This window comes from Aricia agestis, chromosome 11 (genome assembly GCF_905147365.1).
Source record: "Aricia agestis chromosome 11, ilAriAges1.1, whole genome shotgun sequence".
NCBI classification, from domain to species: domain Eukaryota; kingdom Metazoa; phylum Arthropoda; class Insecta; order Lepidoptera; family Lycaenidae; genus Aricia; species Aricia agestis.
In genome coordinates, this window is record NC_056416.1 from 11563750 (window position 1) to 11589326 (window position 25577).

At 37.7% G+C, this 25577-nt stretch overlaps 1 protein-coding gene across 2 annotated transcripts in view; it reads right to left on the bottom strand.

The window, feature by feature from the left end:
• LOC121731997 overlaps nucleotides 1–25577 on the bottom strand; it is a 67173-nt gene continuing 41596 nt past the window's right edge. The window contains exons 3-10 of one of the 2 annotated variants that reach the window (XM_042121729.1): nucleotides 11678–11809; nucleotides 8928–9554; nucleotides 8434–8639; nucleotides 7982–8069; nucleotides 7395–7539; nucleotides 4561–4689; nucleotides 3091–3215; nucleotides 1–165 (exon numbers count right to left, since the gene is read on the bottom strand). In XM_042121729.1, coding sequence (XP_041977663.1) covers nucleotides 137–165; nucleotides 3091–3215; nucleotides 4561–4689; nucleotides 7395–7539; nucleotides 7982–8069; nucleotides 8434–8639; nucleotides 8928–9554; nucleotides 11678–11809 — 1481 coding nt within the window. In that variant the 3' untranslated portion in view covers nucleotides 1–136. Of the gene's footprint in view, nucleotides 166–3090; nucleotides 3216–4560; nucleotides 4690–7394; nucleotides 7540–7969; nucleotides 8070–8433; nucleotides 8640–8927; nucleotides 9555–11677; nucleotides 11810–25577 lie in introns of both variants that reach the window. The other variant, XM_042121728.1, reaches the window with a different exon arrangement.

Consider the following 25577-nt stretch of genomic DNA (forward strand, 5'->3'; position numbering starts at 1 on the left):
TAAATGTGACCAGTTTACTACTTTCAGTTTAAAGTCAAAGTAAAATTGAAATCATCAGAAGAACATTAATTTTACACTCTACGAAAACTTCTTATACACTTTTTGAGATCCGGAGTTATCTTCAGTTATCCTTGGTTCAGGGCGACTCTGGCGGGGCTGGACATTCTGTAACAGAAAAAAATATTGCTTTCATAATATCTTAAATATACTGAACTAAAAAAAAAAAACAAACATAAATAGGTAGCTAGTAGGTATATATTGTTACGGTACACGGTATACGGACATGTGGTGCCATGTGGTTGTGTTTGGTTTTGGTGTGGGTTTGGACTTAGTGCTTAGTGTTGTGACCTGGGTAGTCTTTGTGTGACTTGAACTTAGTGAATAAAGTCTTCAAGAGAGTCAGCTGGTCTTTCTCTCCAAATCCTCGAACCCTAGCACGTAACAATATTATAGGCCGTGCACTATTTTAAGTCGGCCGGCGCGCGGCGCGTTCGCTTGTGAAGAAAAACGAACGTTTGCGTTAATCTCACGGAATTCCAAAACGAAATTACACATTCGGAAAACGAATACCGAAACGTGTGTATGCGGTCAACCTTAAAATAGTATAACTAGTAGAATCAAGTACCTTCCAAGTACTCAATCAAACAATTCTGATTTCTGCCGTCTGTCTCTGTCATGGCCTGTCGATATGTCTCGTGACACAAAAGTAGAAAAACTCATATAATCTAACGGTGTATGACCATGGAGAATTGGCAGCATTGTTATGGCTACGTGCCTGGGTCTGGTCCTAAACGTTGACCTCTCTTTGACCCACAATGTTTAATGTAACCTTTTGTAGAAACCTTTTTACGCGTGGCTAAAAATGAATGGGAAATCAAAACATAGGCCATGTTTTGCTTTAACCACTAAGGGTGGATTCGACCAAACTGGAGTAAAATTTTACTCGAGTATAACTGTCTCCTAATCTAAGAGTAAGCTGGTTTTGCGTTTTTCCAACTTCTAATCCAAAAATGAGGTAATTACACGGGAGTAAATATTTACACGGGCTATTTTGGTGGAGTAAATATTAAACTGAGAATAGTTGCACAACAGAGTTCAACTGTCACGGTCGGTGTCAATGTGAACTATGACATTTTATTTCATACTCTTTGAGTAACTTGGTAAAATGCAAACGATAATACCCTAGAGTAAATTAAAGGAGTAAAATTATTCTCATGATAGTTATACTCGTGTAACTTCAAGTTTGGTCGAATCGGGCCTAAAGGTACAAGTTGGAACCGAGCGACACGCGACAACTGCAGACAACGTGTCGTCGCGATACTACTGGTTTCTACACTTGGTTGCAAATAAAAATTTTGAACTAAAGAAAAAAATACTTCTATGAATTACCCTCCGTAGCTAGTGACACGAAGCCAGCGACACTTACATAGAAACCTGGGAGGTGAGCCAAGATCTTTTCTTTATAGAATCGCCGATCAAAATGTATGGAATTGACATAAGACGAGTCGAACGTCAACGTCATATTGACGAACGCTTACGTCAATTCCATACATTTTCATCGGCGATTCTACAACGAAGCGATAACGAAAAAGTTATATACAGTGTGTAACACATTTCCCATACAAAAGTGAAAAAAAATTTTGATCTTTCAGCGCTGCTACTTTCACAGTGAACTCTCTACAAAGAACACGTACACATCCTAAAGTATTATCACTTATTTTTGTTACACCCTGTATAAATACAAGGACGTGAAAAACTAGTGCAGCGGAAGAAAATAGTGACACGCACAAGTTGTCGCTTCACAATAATAATTATTTTAGTGAATTGTGAGTGATTGTCACGCACATCGTGATCACTTGATTTTAGGCATTACGTATTATTACGTACGTACGATAACGATCCCCCTTTTTTTTAACATGGGGAAATGATTTACGCATCCCGGCAAATTGGGGATATCGGCCAGGGCAGCCCGCAGCTCCTGTAGTCTACCCACTAAAACCCCATGGTGCTCCACTCCTCGCTTAAGGAAGAGTTGCGGATACGATACTCGTATCATACAACCTACCGCAACTCTCCAGCGATTATCTACATTTTGCAGACCCAACACCACCCCACTACTCGGGGGGCCGCGATGCGCAGGAATACCTTGCGTATCACGTCTCTCTCTCTCTAGAGCCTAATGATCCCCTAAGCGGTTAACGTGAATTCCCTGGTGGCCAGTAGTGTTAGCACGGCGACCAGCGGAAATGCGAAAGTATGGACAAACTGTGGAAATAAACCTAAGGTGCCGTTCCGATCTTTTTTCGAAAAATTCAATTAAAATGCCACTTTATGACACACTATAGTATATGTCATAATGTAGGATATTATTTGAATTTTTAGAACTATAGTCTGTCATAAAGTGGCTTTTTAATTGAATTATTCGGAACTAAAAAAGATCGGAACGGCACCTTAAGTTTATCTCCACAGTTTGTGACTATAGTCTAGCATAAAGTGGCTTTTTAATTGAATTATTCGGAACTAAAAAAGATCGGAACGGCACCTTAAGTTTATCTCCACAGTTTGTGACTATAGTCTGTCATAAAGTGGCATTTTAATTGAATTTTTCGGAACGAAAAAAGATCGGAACGGCACCTTAGGTTTATTTCCACAGTTTGTCCATACTTTCGCATTTCCGCTGGCGGCGACCAGCTAGCACTACAGGAAAACTACTCAAATCTACTTTGGTATGACAAGAATAGTGGTTTATAACCACTAGACTTGTCAACAAAAAATTCTTGTTTTAATTGTTTATCAGACTGAACAGAAATGTTAGTTGTCAAGGGAACTATAGGCCCGAAGCTGCATGACGTAAAGGGGAATACCACCACTTGTGGTAAGGCGCATAGTCGTATAATTATCATCTAGAATTATTTTATTATTGTAACTGACATTCCTTACAAACATGGCTGCAGGGGCTTTGGCAAAGTTAGGCATATATTTCGCTCGGTCAGAGGATCTTCCTTTGGGGCCTGCCACCATATTCCCTGATTGTATGCTAAAGCTTTCTTGAGCTTATTGTGAATCAGGGTGCTGGGTCTGGATACTTACTACAGACGGAGCAGGCGATCTCGTCGCTGTTGTCGCCGCAGCCGTCGCGGCCGGAGCACGCGACCGCGGTGCTGCGACAGCGACCGTTGCCGCACCGCAGCGGACAGAACTCCGCCGCGCGCCATCTGGTGGTCAAACAACAACTTCATATTTTATTTACTTACGTGTTTCTTTTTTAGTAAATGTCCAAGAATTGAAGAGTGCATATTTTCGAGACAATGAACTAATGAAAGCGATTAAAATTGTTGGTTCCCCTTTATGAGGTTTTGACAGAAGTTTAGTTCTTTTGAATAGCACTGGTTAACTGATAGACATTAGCAATCAAAAGCTCTAGAAAAAAGACAAATTTCAGCAAAAAAATGTGTATTATTCAAGTAGAATTGAGACTAAACCAGACATTTGGTTCAAATGGTCATCACCAAGAATCAGAACTTATAACTTTACACTTTACAGGTTAAAACAATGACCGTTCATAACGGAACATCTAATTGTTTGCGGTAATCTCATGGGAACACAAAAATATTTGATCATTTTATAACATTTTTATTAGACTCTTCACCTAACTCATATTATTAATGGTTATGATGCTACTAAAGTAACTTACCTTATAATTTTATTAAATCAAAAGTATAAAGTTTTATGCCAAATACTTTGAACGGATTTTTTTTTATTGCTGAAGGCAAGTCAAGTAGCCCTGATGTCACTGCGACCCTTGAGGATCTATTGTGACTCCTTCGCATTAGAGTACCGTCCCCAACCCAATGCTGCTCATAAATTGAACGATGTGGTTGGGGTTGGTGCCACGATTTTCCTCTGTAGATGAGTATTCGTAGCGACCTTGTGCCTGTTCCTGCTCTGCAGTAGAGCAGGACAGTCAAGGAGATGGTGTATATAGGTGTCTCATGCTTCTCCTCAGACTCTGCGGTCTGCAAGTCGTTAAACAACTAACACCTATTCTGTTAAGGTGGCTTATTGAGCTTGCAGTGCCCAGTTAGGCTTCTGGTAAGGATTCTTATTTGATTCCTACCCATGGTGAGCACTATTTCTAACAGTTACTTGTAAAAGCCAGGAATTAGTGCCGTGGAGTGTTCAAGGCCAGGGGTCTCAACCCATTGCTTTCTGCTTAGTTCACGAACCCATTTTGAATGGATATTAACGTGTCTTATCAGCATATTACTCATAATAATTAGCTGCTCTACTATAATAAGAATACAATGAAAAACCCGCTTAATTCGCGTACATTTTTTTTAAATAAAATAAGAGGGCAACGAGCAAACGGGTCACCTGATGGAAAGCAACTATTCGCCCATGGACACTCGCAAGAGCTGCATGTGCGTTGCCGGCCTTTGAAGAGGAAATACGCTCTCTTCTTGTAGGTTTGCAGATCGTATTGGTCCGGAAATTCTGCTGGTGACAGTTTGTTTCATAGTTTTGTACTACCTCTGCAGTCGTTGCGGCTACTATATTTACCTGGAGTGTTCAGAGTTGCAGAGATACGAGGGCTCATCGGAGCCGTCCTTGCAGGAGATGATGGCGTTGCAGAACTCGTACTCCGGCAGACACTCGCCGGAACCGCACCTGAACGTGTGGCGGGGGCATCTGGAACATTCAACATCAATCATTTTTATCATTATTTATAAACAGACACTGTTGGGACCATTGCTTATTTAGATTAAAGCGTATAACTTAAAAATTATTTTTCTTGAGAAGACGACTAATTCTCCTAGGTAGAGAATGTGAGTTGTGATCAAAGACAACTCGGTCTAAGTCATAACTCTTATTATTGTTAAATTATTTTATTGAAAAAAAATTTTTTTTCATCTTTTTTGGGATATTTTTGCTCTATAACGGTATGGAACCCTTCGTGCGCGAGTCTGACTCGCACTTGGTCGATTTTTCTCTTTTAATAAAACACTAATTGTCTATAAATAAACTTAAATTAAATTACTTACCACAGAAACCGGATAATATAATATATCATACCAAAAGTACGTTCTACGTAATTTATTATGTACGTAGTATGTATGTGAGTGGCCGGAGCTGTATGTGTGTCACGGGCAGCGGGAACACGGAACTTAACTGTCACACACTACATAGTCACATACATACATAATATAAATAGTACATGGTACATACTACTGTGATACAGTAGGACTAGCAGGTAATGTATGTTCAGAGTTAATTTACTCCACACAAACCCTTTATAAATGCAAATGGAATAAAGATTATTATTATGATAACTTAGAACCTAAAATTACCGAACAAGCCCTTTAGCCAAGACATTTACTTTATAGAATCGCCGATCAATATGTTGGAATTGATACAACATGAGTCGAATGTCGACATTGTTTTATCGAATGGTTCGATAAATCAATGTCGACATTCGACTCATGTTATATTCGATTCGAACGCTTATGTCAATTTCATACATTTTGATCGGCAATTCTATAAAGAATACGATAAAGAAAACGTCTTGGCAAGGGCCGCAGATTATGTACAACCGTGACAAATTAGCTCCTTATTGGGTTCTGAAGCAAGGATTGTTGTGCTCTCCTACACTGAATGAAATCTGTTAATGTAGAGTTCTAAAGATGCCTTAAGTATATTAAAAATTTAAGTATATTATATTATTCAGTGGTTTAAGCTGCCAAATAAAAAGGTGTATAAAAAGGGTGTGTATATATGTGTATATAGAGTCCGCTGCGAAAGTAGCAGCACTGAAAGAGTAAGTAACTTTTTTTTCACATTTGTATGAAAAAATTCATACGCGGGGGAGCGCTTGCCCATGCAATTCCCAAAAAAATTTGCTCGTTCAGCGCTGCTACTTTTACAGTAAACTTTATATCAGGGACATAATATACAAACCCTGAAGTATTATCACTTATTTTTGTTACACCTTGTATAGGCAAGGACCATAGGTTGTCTAATGACGCTAGTACCTTAGTTATCGCTCAGTAGTTTCACGGATTCTAGTAAACACACTGTGGTAGAACTGACAAAACTGGTTGACGCACATTCCAAGAATCTATTACACGGTACTCCGTGTCCTATGGTCAAGTTATTTCAAGCGGCCACTGGGAAATAGGTCTCGGATACTAGGTCTTTTTACAAGGCTGTTCCATTAAGGACTATGGTGATTGAACAGGTTCTGTGGGTTGCAGTTGTAAAAAATAATCTAACCCCTTAGGGGGCGTCCACAAATTACGTGAGGTGTTTTTTTTATATTTTTTGACCCTCCCTCACTCCCTGGTGAGATTTCGTGAGATTTTATTCCCCCCACAAATCTCACGTGAGATTTTTCAAAATGTCTGTTTCTTACGTAAACGTTTGATTTGACAGTCAGTAGATTTTCTTTCGAATGAATTTGTGAATGATTTTAATCATATAACGATTACGCTTCAATTAAATCTTAAGCATACGTACCTACAATCTGAATGAAATGGACCATAATAGTATTATTTTGAAGAGAAAAAATTACGTGAGATTTGCCCCACCCCCCCTAAACACCTAACGTAATTTGTGGACGCCCCCTTATTAATGAAAATATCGATGCTTACAAACTTTCCGAATAATATAAGTTTACTCAGGAAACTAATTTTCAAAACAAACTTAAAAATTAAATACATTTAATAATAATTAATTAAAGTTAAAATAGAATCTTTATTCTTTTTATATCACGTTAGATTCATGGCAATAAAGCCGGGAACTTTAAGGGATTATTCAAAACTTATTGATTGCGTTAGGTTTTTTAATAGAACCTACAGAACCTACCCAATATTTTTTTCCTCATCTGTTTATTTGACTGCTACTGTTCTGGATAGAGTGGAGAAAGGCCTTCTCGTTCATTAATAATGTGACTTGTATACTCTACATTTCTCTAATAGTATAGCGCGCTTTAATAGGTTACGTGTATTATTAATAACATATGGTATTATTAACAACAAAAAACAAAACTCCAACAACATTCGAACCTTCCCAACGTAGGTCTAAAATATCTTGAAACGTGTAACAAAATCTGGCTCTACAATTATTTTCATCCTGGCCACCGGGACACTGCTGCTTTCGCGAACGCGGACCAGAATACTAAACTCCAAACCATACCAAATAAGGTCTAATACATCTAGAAACATCTAACAAAATCCTTACCCCCTCCTCCGTGTGGCTCTACAATTCTTTTCGTCCTCGCCGCCTGGACACTGCTGCGTGCCGTCGCAGCGCGCCGCACGCGACACTGAACTCCAACATCATTCAAACCTTACCAACTAAGGTCTAAAATAACCTCAAAAATCTTATAAAATCCTTACCCCCTCCTTCGTGTGGCTCTACAATTCTTTTCGTCCTCCCCGCCTGGACACTGCTGCGTGCCGTCGCAGCGCGCCGCACGCGAAACGCACGGCGAGCCCGGACCGCCGCACCGGAACGCGTGCATTGGACATCTCTCGCCAGCGTCTGAAATGGGAGTTATAGAAGTTAAGAGGGGATAATATCGTTTTCTCTGTTGCCGCCTCTGTAACGTTCGCAATAGAAGTTTAGGAAGAGAAAAACATCCCTCTTGCTAATAAAGAGTTCACACTGTGTAGACAGACGGTATGGTTATACAATGTTCTTCTTCTTCTTTTAAAAATGGCCGCCTCGGTGAGTTGCCAATGTCAGAGTGGCTTAAAGGACTTTGCTCTATGTAGCGAAGGTTCTTTGTCTGATACGTTACAATAGTAGCTTGACAGTTGACAGGCAATGACAAAACATTGTAAGTGTTTAGAATTTGAATTAAAACTTATTTAGATTGTCAGTCCGTAGCCAAAGTACCGAGTCTTATTAGGACCGAAGAAGTAGACCACCACCAGATGTGCGAGAAAGGGGAAAATGTGCAGGAAGTTACCTTTGCGAGTACCTTGACACTTCTCGTCGGAACCGTCGGGGCAGTCGTTGCGGCCGTCGCACACGAAGTACCAGCTTATGCACGTTCCCGTTGACTTGCACTGGAAACATTAACGTTTATATCATGAATAAAAAATTATAATCTCTAAAAATATATAATGTTTTCTTCCCAAACATTTTCGTTCAGGAACTAACATTTTCGGATTTGTCCTACATGATGTCTATAATTTCATTATATTCAGAAGCACATCTGCTGGAACAACCAGCGTAAGAAACTCGCACGACAAGCAAAAGCTTTGCTAAAAGTTTCGGAATCAATAGTTTTGCTTTGTTCTCCATGAAATTGTAAACTTACTTACGTTCGCATTATAATATAATGTATTATATAACCATTACCATACCTTATACCTACTTCTAATTTCTTAGTAACAAAATAATGCTAAACTTCTAGTCATTAGTCATTACCTGGAATGTTCCTGGCAAGCATCCTCTGTTCCGCGCCGAGCAAGCTGAAGTGGAGTTGGTGCGGAACGCGCAGTCGCAGCGTTTGTTGACGCAGCGTGCGTTTGCGTCGACCGCGCTGCACTGCTCGTCGGTGTAACAGGGCATGCCCAGAGAAACTGGACCCAGGACTAATGGAACAACACCGTCGAGACGGACTCGTTGCTTATCTGGAAAAAGTTCTTAGATAATATTAATGTCTTCGATATAGGAGATAAATAGGCAGGACGATTACGTATCTTAACAGATATTTTGCAGAACGATAACAGGTCGTGCAGTTGTCACACCATAGGTTGCTTATCGCTTGAATCGCAGCTTTTGACAGCAGGTATTGCATAATACCTGAGAACTTATATGTACGACATTTTTGAATACGGGTGTTAAATAAGGATGAAGTGCAAAGCTAGACCTATGGCTCGCATTTTACCAAATCTAATTACAAAGTTCGTTTCAGTTACCTTTAGATGTCTTTTTCTGGGGACTTTTCTGTGTCTTCGATCCAGTTTGTTCCTTTGAGTTGCCCTTCTTGGCATTCTTCTTGTCGACAGAAGGTTGGGTTACTACTCTGTAAATCGGTTGATCGTTTGCGTGCAGACTAGCAGTCATCTCGTCTAAATTGATTAGTTCATTGTTATCTCCGTCCTTTCTTACGGATATCGGCCTTTTAGCTGGTTCAACCGTACTGGGAACCTTCAATACTGCTTGCATAAGTGGACTGTCTTCTTGAGTGCTTAGCACGTCATTCTTGCTTGTGAACATGGGCAGATTACTTGGCTTAGCTTCTGCAGTATCTGCATTGGCTGGTGTCGTCTTATCATCTTCAATATTTATAGTTTTGTTTGCGTTCTTTGATGCTACGCTAATATTCGCAATCGGTACTTCCGCATTATGTATATCTTGATCTGTGAACTGTTCTGTTGCGTAAAATGGCACTTTATGCGGGAAGCATTTGGAGCCGACTTGTTTAAAGTAAGAGTTGCATGCGCATCTCCCGATAAGATCTCTGATCACGAACTCGCAGTGACTTTCTTTGTCCCATAAACGACAGTGCTCGTTGCTGTAGCACACGTGGCCGGGGGCGGCAGCTGTGGAAGAGATATATCACGTCATTATCTAGCTCTCAAATCAATCTTAAAAAAAAAAGAATTTGAATATTTTCTTGTAGACAAAGTTAGGTCATTTTTAAAAATACCTGGCGAGTGGCGACTGGCGTTGTTGAAATGAAGTGATTTTTTGGTAGAGGTAGTGTAGAATACGATATGAAGGGAATGGTAAATCGTGATTTTTTAAAACGGGCTTTGGCCCACCACACATTTCCACCGCTGTATCTCCTTTGTCGCCAGGATCGACAACGGTACCCAGCCACGAAACCCCTTTGATATGATCTCAGCAAGTCCGAGGGACATGCCAAAACTGTCTTGGGACCCGCAACGAACCTAATCAGAAGAAGATAGGAGTCTTCGTTCCACTTTCAAAAAGTGTATAATGATATCCATTTTGAATAAAAATATATTTTATTTTATTTTAAAGTGGTAAATTGTGATTAGTCTATAAAATAATGATACAATGTCTTTTAAACGGTGTTTGATTGTTCTACAGAAGTTCTTACCCGACATTACACAATCAATACGAGCAAAGACATACAAAATCACTATTACGTGACCACTGATATAAGATTTACACATAGCGACTAATTATGTCTGCTGGAGATGTTTTTACTTTACCGACTAACAGGCGTGAAATGATCACCGAGTCTCATGACTGGCGAGCATTGTGCAAGACACAAACTCATGAATATTGTATACAATTGCGGCAGCGTATTTTTTCTCACATTACATTATAGTTTCGGTACAGTTATATCACTTTTCTCATCGCGAACGGAAGTATGACAATTCTAATCATGAGAATACAACTTGTTACCGAAACGTATTGTTCGTGACCATAGAGTATAGATTTAATCGCAATTTCACAAAAAATCTCTACTTTCATCGCGTATTATGGGATTACATGGTGGCTTATTGTTGAAGCGTTGTAATGGTCTTGACACATTAAGTCCGACCCGAGATGAGATCGAAAGTATTTTCAATTATCTGTGTTAGCAAAAGAAATGTCTTATCTGCTCATAGCTACTATTATTTACTCACAAATCACAAGTTTTAGTCATCAAACAAAAAGTTTGAAACAAAATTATCTCGTCTTTAATCCTTTGAAGCCTTCTGGCTAGCATTGCATTGGTCCTATCGTCACAGGGACCAATGCAGATCTCTCTTAATTGATGATTATTAATATTTTTTAAAATTAAATACTAATTTATACGTGGGAGAGCCATGCTTCGGCACGAATGGGCCGGCTCGACCGGATAAATACCACGTTCTCACAGAAACCCGGCGTGAAACAGCGCTAGCGCTGTGTTTCGCCGAGTGAGTGAGTTTACCGGAGGCCCAATCCCCTACCCTATTCCTTCCCTACCCTCCCCTATTCCCTTCCCATCCCTACCCTCCCCTATTCCCTCTTAAAAAGGCAGCCAACGCACCTGCAGCTCTTCTGATGCTGCGAGTGTCCATAGGCGACGGAAGTTGCTTTCCATCAGGTGACCCGTTTGCTCGTTTGCCCCCTTATTTCATAAAAAAAAAAAACTAATGGAATTGCTTAAAAATTAATATCAGCTAAGACCTAAACTTTGACGTACCCAAGAATGTTACTAACCTCAGAACAATAATGAAACAATAGGTTGTTTAACACTACTATCCCGCAACAACGAAGATTCTAGCAATTTCTACAGTTCTAAGAAAGCTTAGTTAATTCCACTTGTTTACAGGTAAGTATTATATCTTAGCGCGTACGTAACTTTTGATTTTTATGCGACCATTGGCCCACCACAAATTCTACTGCAACTCCTGTATAGCTAGAATCGCAGCGATGACCTACCATAAAACCCGTTGGTAGGATTTCAATTACTTCCAAAGGACATGAATTTATAGCTTAAGCCACCATTCGTAGTTAAAATATTACGTTGCTATGAGTGCTAACACAATGATAATAATATTATGAATCGAAAACTTTTATAAACATTTGCTGTTTCTAACAAGTTCTCTTAGCTGGAAGTTTCTGCTGTTTACGAGACATGGCTTATGTCATGATTCATGACCTTTACTTTCTAGCATATTTACAGTTTCTAGCAAGTTCTGTTCTAGAAGTTTCTACTCACGAGATAGACACGTATGTTTCCTGAACTGCAGATGACCGTCGGTGCACCGGCAGACCCCTTCTAGGCAGGCGCTGTAGGCGACGCGCAGGGAACACTGCTCGGATACCACACACTCCGCACCCAGAAGAGTCGCTGGAATAAAAAAAAAATTGGGTGATGCTTTTCGAATGGGCCTACGTCTCGATCTAAAAAACACACATGCGAAAAATCTAAATAATAAAATAACAAAAAAAGGATATGGACGAACAGTCTATAGACGGCCCCAATTTTATAATAATAAAAAAAAAAAAAATAAAAAAAATAAACACCAAGGTATATTAAACTGCGTCACATAAGGTTCAATACCTTATGTGACGCAGTTTAATATAGTTAAGTCGGTCGGGTAAATTCTAAAAGTATCGAGTTAAAACTTCTGGTTTAGGGCTCTAGGGGCTATATATCTTAGAATTCTTTGTCTTTGTAATGTCCTGCTACAGGACATTATTCATCAGAAGCATAGAGTCAATTTGTAAATCTATCTGACTTCAGTAAAATTAACTAAATGTAACGATGTGAATACTCTTGTGTAATATCTAGTAAATCTATAGACGCTTTTTTTTATGAGATAAGGGGGCAAACGAGCAAACGGGTGAAACCTGATGGAAAGCAACTTCCGTCGCCCATGGACACTCGCAGCATCAGAAGAGCTGCAGGTGCGTTGCCGGCCTTTTAAGAGGGAATAGGGTAATAGGGGACGGTAGGAATGGAAAGGGAACGGAATAAGGGAGGGTAGGGAGGGAATAGGGTAGGGGATTGGGCCTCCGGTAAACTCATTCACTCGGCGAAACACAGCGCTAGCGCTGTTTCACGCCGGTTTTCTGTGAGGACGTGGTATTTCTCCGGTCGAGCCGGCCCATTCGTGCCGAAGCAAGGCTCTCCCACGTCGGCTTCACACCACGTCAGTCAGGCCCCGTCCTAAGTACCTGAAGGACTTGTGTTACAGGTACCAGACAACGGAAATATATTTAATACTTTTAAACATACATATATTTAAGATTTTTATTATATCATACACATATTTAATACGTGTATGATATAATAAATATGTGTCAAACTTAGTCAATTTAATTACGATTTACGACTTAATTTGAAGTGCTTCACCTGAAAGATAATTTCGCGTAAAATGTACCTTTTCCTCACTAAGTACCTACCTAAGTAGTTGGCTAAGTACCTGTGTTGCAAAATCTGTAATTATAATAATCTGTCAAGTGCGAGTCGGACTCGCGCACGAAGGGTTCCGTACCGTTAAGGAGTGAGCACACTGAGACGGGCCGTGCCGGGGCTCAGCGTGCCGGGACTCATCGCAAAAATCCGCCTCCATACAATTTGTATGGAAGCGAAAATCCGCTGCGCCCCGACGCGACACAGTGTGCGATACGCGCTTCCGCTTTCATATAAATTGTATGGAGGCGGATTTTTGCGATGAGCCCCGGCACGGCCCGTCTCAGTGTGCTTACTACTTTATAAGGCCAAAAATAGGCCAAAAATTGTGTTTTTTGTCGAGGGGCCCTAAAATTTTCATTTTATTATAACAGATACTATAATTTAATATTAAAGTACACATTAAGGACTTTGTGAAAAATTGAAGTGATAACCTGTTTCCATTATTGATATAGAGCAAAAAAGGCTGAAAAAATCACGTTTGTTGTATGGCAGCCCCCCTTAAATATTTATTTTATTTCATTTTTAGTAATTGTTATTATAGTGGCAACAGTACACAATCTGTGATTATTTTTTTTATGAAATAAGGGGGCAAACGAGCAAACGGGTCACCTGATGGAAAGCAACTTCCGTCGCCCATGGACACTCGCAGCATCAGAAGAGCTGCAAGTGCGTTGCCGGCCTATTAAGAGGGAATAGGGTAATAGGGGAGGGTAGGGAAGGGAAGGGAAGGGAATAGTTGAGGGTAGGGAAAGGAATAGGGTAGGGGTTAGGGGATTGGGCCTCCGGTAAACTCACTCACTCGGCGAAACACAGCGCAAGCGCTGTTTCACGCCGGTTTTCTGTGAGAACGTGGTATTTATCCGGTCGAGCCGGCCCATTCGTGCCGAAGCATGGCTCTCCCACGTATTCCAGAAGTCTAGCTATAGCGGTTTTTGAGATAAAGCCTGGAGACAGATAGACGGACAGACGGCTAGGTATCGAAGTCTCAGTAATAGGGTCCCGTTTTTACCCTTTGAGTGCGGAATTCTAAAACAAACAATTCAGTACTTTCCAAGCTTAATCAAAGTAAACAATCAAATCTTTACAAACACACTTAGCACTATCAAACACAGGTGCATCTGCTCACCTACATACAATCTTTAAAATAAAGTCCGCCATTCAAGTTACATGAATGGAGGTGATTGCGATCGGGAGATGAGGGGTTCATGACCTGCGACCCTATTTTGTTTCAAGTTCGCCGTTATAGTCTTCAATTTGCATGCAATACAACTGTATTGTCTAATCAGTTACTTTTACTTGGTACTTTCACAGGTCTAATTCACCGAGTTATGATAGTCTTTATAACAGAAAATATAATCTTTCTACTAGGTAATCCATTTTACTGCTTGCTTATATCATGTAAACAAATAATTTTATAACGTTACCCATAATTTCACTATATCAAATTATCAAATAATATAAAATAACTGTCCTCATGCGATTAAATAATTTCAGAGTACTAACGAACTTCATTTCGTAAGTAACATAGAGTTTATTGCTATTTAAATATTATAAAGTCGACCAATTAGTAACTCGTACCGGAACCAAATTGTGTAAATATGTAATTTACAAAGAAATAAATCATAGAAAATGAAAACAATATAATTAATCGTAGAAAAGTAATGAAGCGAGACGCTTAGACTCTAATAAGGAAGCATTATGGCGTATTTACACTTTCATTATTATTTATGGCAATCGGAATTATTGTTATTTACATTTCACGTTATTAATCAACGGCGTTCCGTGTACCGTTAACACTTTCCAACGATTAATGGTTTTGAGCCAATGCACACCGATGCCACTGCAATAATTGTACGACGCGGCCAATGCACAAGTCGTCACTATAATTATAGTCTTTGAGGACATCGCGATAATTGCTCGAAGAAGTCGAAGATCGTTTTTTGCCGGAAAAGCTAGTTTACCTACAATTAAAACTAAACTGCCGATAAATTGGCAAATTGCGAACACGTAGAGTGGCAATGTTGGTAACGTGTTAATAATATTAGCTAATGAGCACCCGCTGCAGGCATGCTACAATATTTTTATAATATTATGTTCGTGTGTGTTTTCTAAAGAGTTAGTGGACTTCCTCAAGTATTGATTTAGACCGCAACACGACGCGTAGATGCATTTCTAAATTTATATGGATTTGAAAGATTCGCAAGATGTCCCACGCAATTGAAATCTGTCATATCCATACAAATTTATGCCGCGCCACGCCTCGCCTCGTCGCGTTGCGGTCTGAGTTATTATGGTGCAGATTACTTGCATTCGATAATTTCGTCATTATGAAGTTATAAAATATCGAACATGTTTTGACTTTTGCTTGCGATGCCTGTTGAGTTTTGTCAAATTCCATACTTACATTTTTAATTCAAAAATCATAATAGGTGAGTTGGCTTAAGCAGAGTAGACAACTAACACATAAGTATCTGTTTTTAACCGATTATGTACAAGTCGAATGGAATGATAGTAATAATAATTATTGTTTTAGCAATTGCCATTCTATATCAGTATCGGTAGTGTCATATCTGGCATATTTCTTAAAAATAAAAAAATAAAGTATTCGAAGCAGCATTATGCCCCCAAAACTTCCAACTTTATTAGGTACAATTTACAGTTTACACATTTATTCCACACACAATCCCCAATAGAATATTAAGCATACACTTCGTCCCACATTCGACGCGCCGCGCCGCTTCGGCCGTGAAAAATCGCGCGCCGATTAAGCCATTGTTCTAATTTGTGTACTACTGACCGAGTAGTGAGTACCAGACAATTAATTTGAAACTGTAGAAGATTGCCGTGCAGCGAAATGTGGATACGCGGAAAATAGACTCTACATAAAAGGTACAGTCGTAGAGTGTAAGCAGTGTTGACCTACGCAGGAAAAACTGTTACCACTAGGCTTCTCCTACTTTTAGCGAGATACGACTAGATCTAAAATATGGTTGTGTTAATTAAATAGTTAATACCTACAAAAATAAAAAGTAAAATAAATAAAACGTTTCGTATTTAATCCATACTTTGTATCATACAAAGTAGTAAAATAACTTTTAGGTATTGAAAAAGTAAGTCTGTCTGAAAAAATTAAAATAATTCATCATTGAATCGCTAAATACTAAATTACGTTTCAATCGGAAAAAAACTTGAGAGGTATCAAGGGACACCCGAATGGAACGAAGTTATTTCTTATTTTCAAAAAACCTGTAAACTACAATCAAAAATTTAAAAAAAAAACGCCATCTAGTTGACACACAGGAATACTTACTATCAACGCCCTCTGCCCCTAACATGCAGATACTAATAAAAAAGTGTCGAGGTCAAATCAAGGTCGAATATCGTTCTGTCTAGCCTTCAGATTTACAACAGCCAACTACATATAAGAACTCTACATTCAAACACATTCTGTAACATAGTTTTAAAACCTTTCCCTAGAAAGCAGCTGCACTTAATATCTACTTACAAGTAATTAATAACGATAACTTTTCACTTGGCTAAGACGGAAACACGCTCGATGTCCTTGTCTGGGATTAATGTCATACATCCATTTTCCTCGCCTTATCACCCCTACTGCATCTACTATCTAGTTTACTGGATAAGAATTGTTTTTAATAGTAAAAATATTATTTACAGCTACATTTTTACTAGCGTTAAGCTGCGAATAGTAAAGTAGGCGTTAAGTAAGATTTTATCAGTATGATTTATGTAGAGAACTATAAATTATACTTAAACAGATAAGAATATTATAAAGATGGATACATATTAAGATTATATTACACTTATTATCTTAGTAAGACCTTTAGTAATACAGATGAACTTTGTATTTTTAAATAATATAATAATAAATTCTTTATTTGCACACACAAAAGAAAAGACATAAGAGCACATAAAAGAGACAAAAAAAACAAAAGAAATACTTAACAACAACAAAAAAAAGTATAAAAAAAATATTTTTATCAATGATATTCTACTTATATACAGATTTTTTTTTATGAAATAAGGGGGCAAACGAGCAAACGGGTCACCTGATGGAAAGCAACTTCCGTCGCCCATGGACACTCGCAACATCAGAAGAGCTGCAGACTGCGTTGCCGGCCTTTTAAGAGGGAATAGGGTAATAGGGGAGGGTAGGGATGGGAAGGGAAGGGAATATTTGAGGGTAGGGAAGGGAATAGGGTAGGGGTTAGGGGATTGGGCCTCCGGTAAACTCACTCACTCGGCGAAGCACAGCGCAAGCGCTGTTTCACGCCGGTTTTCTGTGAGAACGTGGTATTTATCCGGTCGAGCCGGCCCATTCGTGCCGAAGCATAGCTCTCCCACGTATAGATATGTTCGTCCATACTATTTTCCGGCTTAAATCTCTTCCGAACAATTTTCAAATTCAAAATTGCAAACATTGACAAATATTTTGACAGATAAGTAAAACAAAAGATACGAAAAACCATTTACATAAAAGAGACAGTTCTATTTTTAAACGTCGAATCGTATCGCTGTCTCTTTCTTAGCCTGAGCTATGACGAAAATTAGTTTTTTTCCAGATTGTACGAAAAAATTATTGAAAATGTAAATAATCGAGGTATTTATTGCAATCAAGACATGTGGTAAGAGATTCCATGTGTTTTGATTTACTTTAGAGTCATAATTGGTACATTTTCGAAACACGCACGACGTCATTTTCAATTTATTTACAATTTTATTTAGGTAAGACAAGACGCGGCACGTTTGTGACTGCGCTCGATGCAGACTAAATAACAGACGACCCAATTGGGCCGTATTTGAATCTTCACAACGCGCCCGATAGTAACATAATATCTGCTTTGAGTTTTTCATCATTGATTTTTATTGAAAGTTTTAAAGCTGCATAGGAGATCTTGATAGAAAAATTTAAATGATTGCGACATGTATCCACATTTAAAATATTGCTAAGTATATGTAATAACTTACTGCCGCACTCAGAGACGAATATTAATTACTTAATTGTAATTAAATGAAGATTTTGACATAAGCCCCATACATTATCTGTCAAACTCTTCATTAAATTCAAGTTCAATCATCATTTGTCGTCTCTGAGTGCAGCCGTTAGAATGAAATTTTGTTTTAACTATATTATCATTTATCAACAATAAAATTCGTAAGATCCATATTCGGTAGTAACAAATTAACCAATTTTTCGGTAAATTAAAAATCACTAGTGTACCATTTATAGTCATTGGCAATTAGTGAAATGGCGGTAGATTTTAACCGATTTTCGAGGGTATTTAGGGCATGAGGGCATGAACGCTTCTTTCTAACGTGCCTTGCATTTGACAATTTTGACAGCAAAGTTAGAAATGAATAATATTCGGATCATCAGGAATCACAAGGGTCATAACACTTAGCGATGCCTTACGCCAATTTTCATTTCTCATAGGTCACTCAACTAGCTGTCCCGGCAACGTTGTTTTGCCATAAAATGATTTTCCCTGTTTTCCTCTTGAATTTTTTTCTGATTTTTTTCTATAGACCTCACGGAGTCCGAGACCTTTCCAACGAATGCAAAACCGTGGAAATCGGTTCGTGCGTTCTGGAGTCATAGTGTCAGGAAGGAAAACCCGACTTATTTTTATACGTATTATATAGATTAGTAATTACTAATTAGGTACATAATATATTTTACATCTGACTTCGTTACTATTAACCGATTCAATGCGGCACGCCTTTTTGAAGACTTTCAGTCGTGGCGGCATACAATTTTCTCGTGACACGTGAGCCGTGTCATACGCCATAGAAGTAGATGACACGGCTACCGTGTCATCGGCCACGTTCAAAAAGATTTATTGTTTTTCTTGTTTTTTTTCGTGTTTATTCACTTAATTTATTCAATTGAACAAACCATTGATGTTAACGGAAGGCTACGTTGTTTTGAGTGGATTTCGAGTAGTTTTACTAAGTTTTAACCTGAAAATGGCAGGTAAGCTATTTTTTATTCAGGTGTTGCAAACCTTTTGTGGGTTTCAAAGTTAGAAAAATGAGTACTTATATTAAATAGATCTGGGTTTCCAATGTAAACTAGACCACTTTTAACCGCAGGGAAACGTTTTATTCCTATGGATAAGGCAGTTTTCAGAAACAGCTAGTTAGAAATATTTTCGAAAGAAACAACTTAGATTAAAACAAAAATCGTTAGTGGATTTGTAATACTATGATGTTGACGCAAGTATTTTTCTACATTATTGTTAAAAAAAAATGCGAGAACTTGAAAGTCTAAAATAATATAGAATAATATGGGCTCCCAATATTACTTCTTTATTTTCTTAAAAGTTTACTACTAAAAAGCCCGGCCGCACATTATCCGAATTTCTGATCAGAAAAATACATTTTGACACGTCAGAATTCTGATAGCATGCGGGGTCCACAACAAAATGTATGAACAGAGTGCGTTCCGGCGGGGGTCCGGCGGGCGTACTGCCGGGCTAAAAAGCCCCTACTTTTTTCAATTCCCAGAATATTCAGAAACGAAGCGTATAGGCTTGTTTTACGTGGAAAATTAAGACGGTTTTGTTCGGAGTAGAACCTTCTAAAGTGTAATTTGAGAGAGATACAATCGCTTTCTAAATGACACGGCTCACGTGTCATACGCCACACGTTAAAAACCCAAAAGATGCAGCTGTCGTGTAATCCGCAATCAATGCACCTTTTAAAAAAGGTTGACGGCCCCTACTTTTTTTTAATTCACAGAATATTCAGAGGCGAAGCCTATAGGCTTGTTCTACGTGGAAAATTAAGATGATTTTGTTTGGGGTAGAACCGTCTAAAGTGTAATTTGAGGGAGATACAAGCGTTTTTTAAATGACACGGCTCCCGTGTCATACGCCAAACGTTAAAAACATGTATGACACGGCTCCCGTGTCATCCGCACTGAATCGGTTAAGCCCAAGGTTTTCCTGTATGTGACCCTATAGGGGTAAGAATGACCAGCAACTCTGGATGCGGTTACTTTAGGAGGTATCCAGTACTAAAGGTCTACCGGCCCTTTGATAAAGAGTTAAGCTCAATTTTTATCTTATTTTCTTTTACTTTCGCCAAACTCTCTTAAATTTCCTTAAAGTATTAGACTTTAATTCGATCGTGGATTCTTGGAAATCTATTGTTATTCTATTGTGTCTCGCACACCGGTGAGCTTATGGGGCTGATGGTCTGGCAATGGGAAGCAACTGTCAAAAATATCCAGTAGTAGAAGTCGAGATTCCTACAGTTAAGTCCCGAAGAACTCTTTCGAATGCATTTTGTCTAGTACCCAGGCTTTTTAAAGGGATCTGCCCCCGTAGACAAGTGGCAAAACGCTAACGCTACCGCTACAAAATGTATGGATTTTTATTTTTATTTTATTTTTTATTTTATTTTATTTGGAAAACTTAAAGCTACTTAAAAATAACTATAACAAAGATTACTATAAAGCTAAGAGCCAATTACAGGTTTCCACTAATAGTTAAGATACTAAAAAAGAGAGAGAAGTGAAAATCAATGTATACATATATAGCTATAACTTTAAACTTTATCAAGACAATGATCTGGATGGTATGATTGGCTATGGCTAAATACTAATAGTACAGTTGAGAAAAAAAAAATAAATATATATATATGTATATATATATATATATATATATATATATATATATATATATATATATATATATATATATATATATATATATATATATATATATATATATATATATTTAGTATAACCACTGCAAAAGTAGAACGAAAAACTTATAGTAAGTAATAATAGAAAAATTACACAAGTGATTTTGAAAATTTATAATTGTTATATTGTATCATTATTATTATGCAATGATCTGATTTATTTTTCATGTTAAAACACGTAATATAATAATGAGTATTTTATTGGACTTCCTAGAAAAGTACGCGTCCGTTAATAGTGTTCTAATTTTAAAGGGTTTCAAAGAGAAAATATCTTCGAGTTGATTGTTAATAATAAAATTATTAAGTTGGGTGCTCGATCTACACATGAAAAAGTTGCGACGGTAAAAGGTGTTGTACGGTGGGACATATAGTGGAACAAAGTTACGGACATATCGGTTAGGGATATTAAAATTGTATTGGCTTAATAATTCAGGAACATCGACAGTATTATTAATAATTTTAGTAGGCCAGATCGGAAACATTTCTGCGATAGTGTAGTGGTAGAAAATGGAATTTTTTACATCTCGATTTATAATCTGGGAGATTGAGACCACATTTAAATTGAAGATACCTTAAAAAGCGCTTTTGTATCGATTCAATTCTTTGAATATAAATGTTATATTGAGGATTCCAAACTTCCGAGGAATATTCTAAAAGACTGCGTACATAAGAACAGTACAAAACTTTCATAGTTTTGGTGTTCTTAAACTTTTTGTAAGATCTTATTATAAAACCGAGAGCTTTTGAAGCTTTGTCGACAATATAATCGACGTGCTTATCAAAAATTAACTTAGTGTCGACAACTATTCCCAGATCTTTCATTGAGTTCTTCTTTAGCAATTCTTTATTATTAAGTTTATATTTAAAGTTAATTGAGTTAGGTTTGCGGGTGAAATTTAAAGTAAAACATTTAGCTACATTTCAGTCTAATTTGTTAATAGTACAGTAGTTACTAAATCTGTTAAGATCCTCTTGCAGAAGCCAACAATCGCTAAGAGATAAAATATGCCTCATTATTTTGGCATCATCAGCATAAAGTAAAAGTTTGGAATAAAAGAAACAAGAAGATATATCGTTTAAGAATATGGAAAATAGTAAGGGACCCAGAAGGGATCCTTGAGGGACGCCAGAAGGCACTGGCATTCAGCTTGACATAAACCCATTAAGGGCTACCGCTTGCGACCTGTTACTAATGTAGGAGGAAAACCATCGAAAGAGGTTCCCATGTATAGGGAAAGTTTCCGCAATAGTACAGAGTGGTCAATTCGGTCAAACGCCTTACTGAAATCCGTAAATATAGCATCAACTTGGGCACCCGCATCCATACATGCACTAACATAATCGTACGCAACAAGAAGATTTGATGTAGTAGATCGGCCTTTTAAAAACCCATGTTGATCTGGAGTGAACCAACATTTGAGGGTTGAGTAAACCTATTTGTATACAATATTTTCGAAAATTTTGGCAAAAATGCAAAGTTTTGATATGGGTCTATAGTTTTTAATATTAATTGTATCACCTCCCTTGTGTAATGGAGTAATAAATGCGGATTTCCAAATTCTCGGGACGTATCCTTCTTTCAGTGATCTACTATAGAGCATGCACAAAGGCATGGGCGTACCGAGGGCGGGGGCAGGGGGGGCAGCTGCCCATCCATTTATGTAACTGTAAAACGAACAACTCAATAACAGCTGGATAACTTTTACGATCATAGCATAATTTATGATGAAGTTGGTAATAATAAATAAATAAACTCTGATGTGTAAATATTATAATTGTATAAAAAATGGTGTTCAATGTAAAATGTAATGTAAATAAATATAACAAGATGAAGATGGTTAAATAAATATAAATCAGATCATTTGAAAAAGTAAGCGCATGCAAGCAGAGTATTAAGAGCATCAATAAACAATTTTTAAAAGCAAAGCGAAAAATTTGCAAGCTTTTGCGGTGGTTTACATTTATGTTTGTGTTTAAGTTCAAGGTGTGGTAGAATCTAAATGAGATAATATGAAAGCATTTGACATTATTATTCGCTAGCGAAGCGATGACTTATGTCAAATCGCATACATTTTGTAGCACTAGCGTTAGCGTTAGCGCTTTGCCACTTGTCTACAGGCCCTGTCCAGTGTCATGGCTATGTCTGTGGTATTCGGTACAACAAACCGCGATTGTTAACGCTCAATACGCACACACTCACCTACATAACTTGTGAACTCTACACGTAGTCGGCTGTTCTATGATCTATTCCGAAAAGTTCTAGAAAATTGCGTACTTTGTTACTATCAGTTTTGAATCTTTAAACTTTCATCTAACCATTTAAGCATAATATATTATGTGTACTACTTACGTTTCCTATCTAGTTACTAGTTAGATCAAAGAGTAACATCAAAACTGATTTTGGCAAGGTACACATTTTTTAAATAGAGCCTTTTAGAATAAACAAAAAAAAAGTGTAACAAAACTAAGTGATAATAATTTAGGGTGTATACGTGTTCCTCATAAAGAGTAGCAGCGCTGAAAGACCAATTTTTTTCACTATTGTATGGGGATTGGGGAAGCTCGTGACGCTGGGGCGCTTGTAGTGAAAAAAGAATTGGTATTTTGTACACCCCTAAAGTATTATCACTTAGTTTTACTACACCATGTATAACAGCCATCATAGTAAGTGAACATTCTTATACTGTAAGTAGAATTACACGAAATATCCAATGATATTCTATGTTACTAACGTAACTAGATTGGAAGTTTACGGCCGTAGCAACGCGTTGCCACTTCGAAGATGACTGCAGGCATATCTCACATATCTACATAATGACATAACGAATATATGACTTGACATTGTCTTTTGAACAAAAAAGTGGTTACGCATTTCTGAGAATCTTTTGTAAGACATTGCTACTCTAGTATTTTAGAAACTCATTGGAAATATCTGTATTTGATTTTTGACACCCTTTATTAGGTAACATTAATTTTATGTTTTTATAATACCATAATGTAGCGTATGAAAGTTTCGAGAGCTTTCTTTTCCAGTTTCTACAAAACTGCTAAGTGCAAGCATAACGGGCTCAATATTGATACCCTAAATTGATTCTCAATGTTTAATTGACGCATTTATTACCGAAGAAAGTCCATAAAATGAAAAACAAACTGCACTTGACGTTTGTAGGGCGTAAATGAAATAAAACGCTTAATTTCAGCAAGTTTTAAAAATATATTTTATTTTTATTTTTTAGCGGTGTGGAAACTTAACGGTAGCAGTGAAACGTAGTTACGGTAAAGACATAATAATTTTTAAAAATTGTATGAAGTTACACATCATGGTGATGACATGACAGCTCGCTGACAACCCGTCATCTCGCTCCCGCCTCCCAATTAGAGCAAGTAGTGACAAAGTGTCAAAAGGTAAGTCATACAAGTTCTTGTAAGGTGAAACACTGCCTATGTAAGCAAATTATTGCAGCAAATATACAGTAAACGTAGATATGCCCTACAATTTTGTTCCAGCGAATAGAAACCAGGTTAAATCATAATAATATTATATATTTTTCCGGGATTAAATCTATCATATTATTATTATATCCTTCTCCGGGATATCAAATTTCATCGAAATTGGTTGAGCGGTTAATTTTTCTTATAGAGATAATATAATTATAAGTTATAACATAATATAAAGCTGATTGGACAGCTAACAGAATTTTGAATGCGTGCGTTATCTTTTTTTTATGAAATAACGAGCAAACGGGTCACCTGATGGAAAGCAACTTCCGTCGCCCATGGACACTCGCAGCATCAGAAGAACTCGGGTGCGTTGCCGGTCTTTTAAGAGGGAATGGGGTAATAGGGGAGGGTAGGGAAGGGAATAGGGATTGTGCCTCCGGTAAACTCACTCACTCTGTGAGAACGTGGCATTTAAAGTAAGTCTGCCAGCTTTTTGATAGAGCATAATATAATCACATCTTGATTCTTGGCATCATTTTACATAATATTATATAATATAACTAAATATTTTAGCTACCTAAGTATATTTTTGATGATAGTGTTATAAACTTATCTAACTAGCTGTTACCCGCGATATCGTTCGCGTCAACAAAATGTAAAATACATAGGTAAAAAATAAAAAAGTAAAAATATGTCCTCCCCCTTTTTGGAAGTCAGTTAAAAAGTAGCCTAAGTTACTCCTTATTACATCAGCTATCTGCCAATAAAAGTCCCGTCAAAATCGGTCCAGCCATTTCGGAGATTAGACGGAACAAACAGACAGACATACAGACAGATAAAAATTCAAAAAATTGTTATTTTGGTGTAAGTACCGTCTAAATATTCATATGCATGTAGTAAAAAATGGTTATTTTAATATTACAAACAGACACTCCAATTTTATTTATATGTATAGATATAAAATTCCTCCTCCTTCCTCCGAAACGGCTTGATCGATTTTGATGAAATTTTGTGAGCATATTGAGTAGGTCTGAGAATCGGCCAACGTCTATTTTTCATACCAAAAAAAATATATATGACAAAACAACGTTTGCCGGGACAGCTAGTAACTATATAACTACAAGTACAAGTAAAAGTTTACGTTTTGAAGAAGGGGTTCCAGTAAGTGGCAACTTATTAATAAGTAAAACGCTCCAGTCACCACCGTTTGATTTATTCGTTAGCGAACAAGGATTTATTGTTCCTCACTGATGCAATGACTTTAGCATATTTTGTAAGTACCATCAGAGAAACGAATTCACTAGATGGCGGACCCACGTAATTTGGTGAGGTTATTTCAAGTCAATGTCAATTATTGTGATCTGTCAACTGTGTTTGACAAAACCTGACCAAATCACGTAGGTTTACCATTTGCCTCATCATCATCATCATATCAGCCTATAGTCGTCCACTGCTGGACATAGGCCTCTCTCAATGAACGCCAAGATGACCGATCTCCTGCTACTCGCATCCAACATGGGCCTGCAAC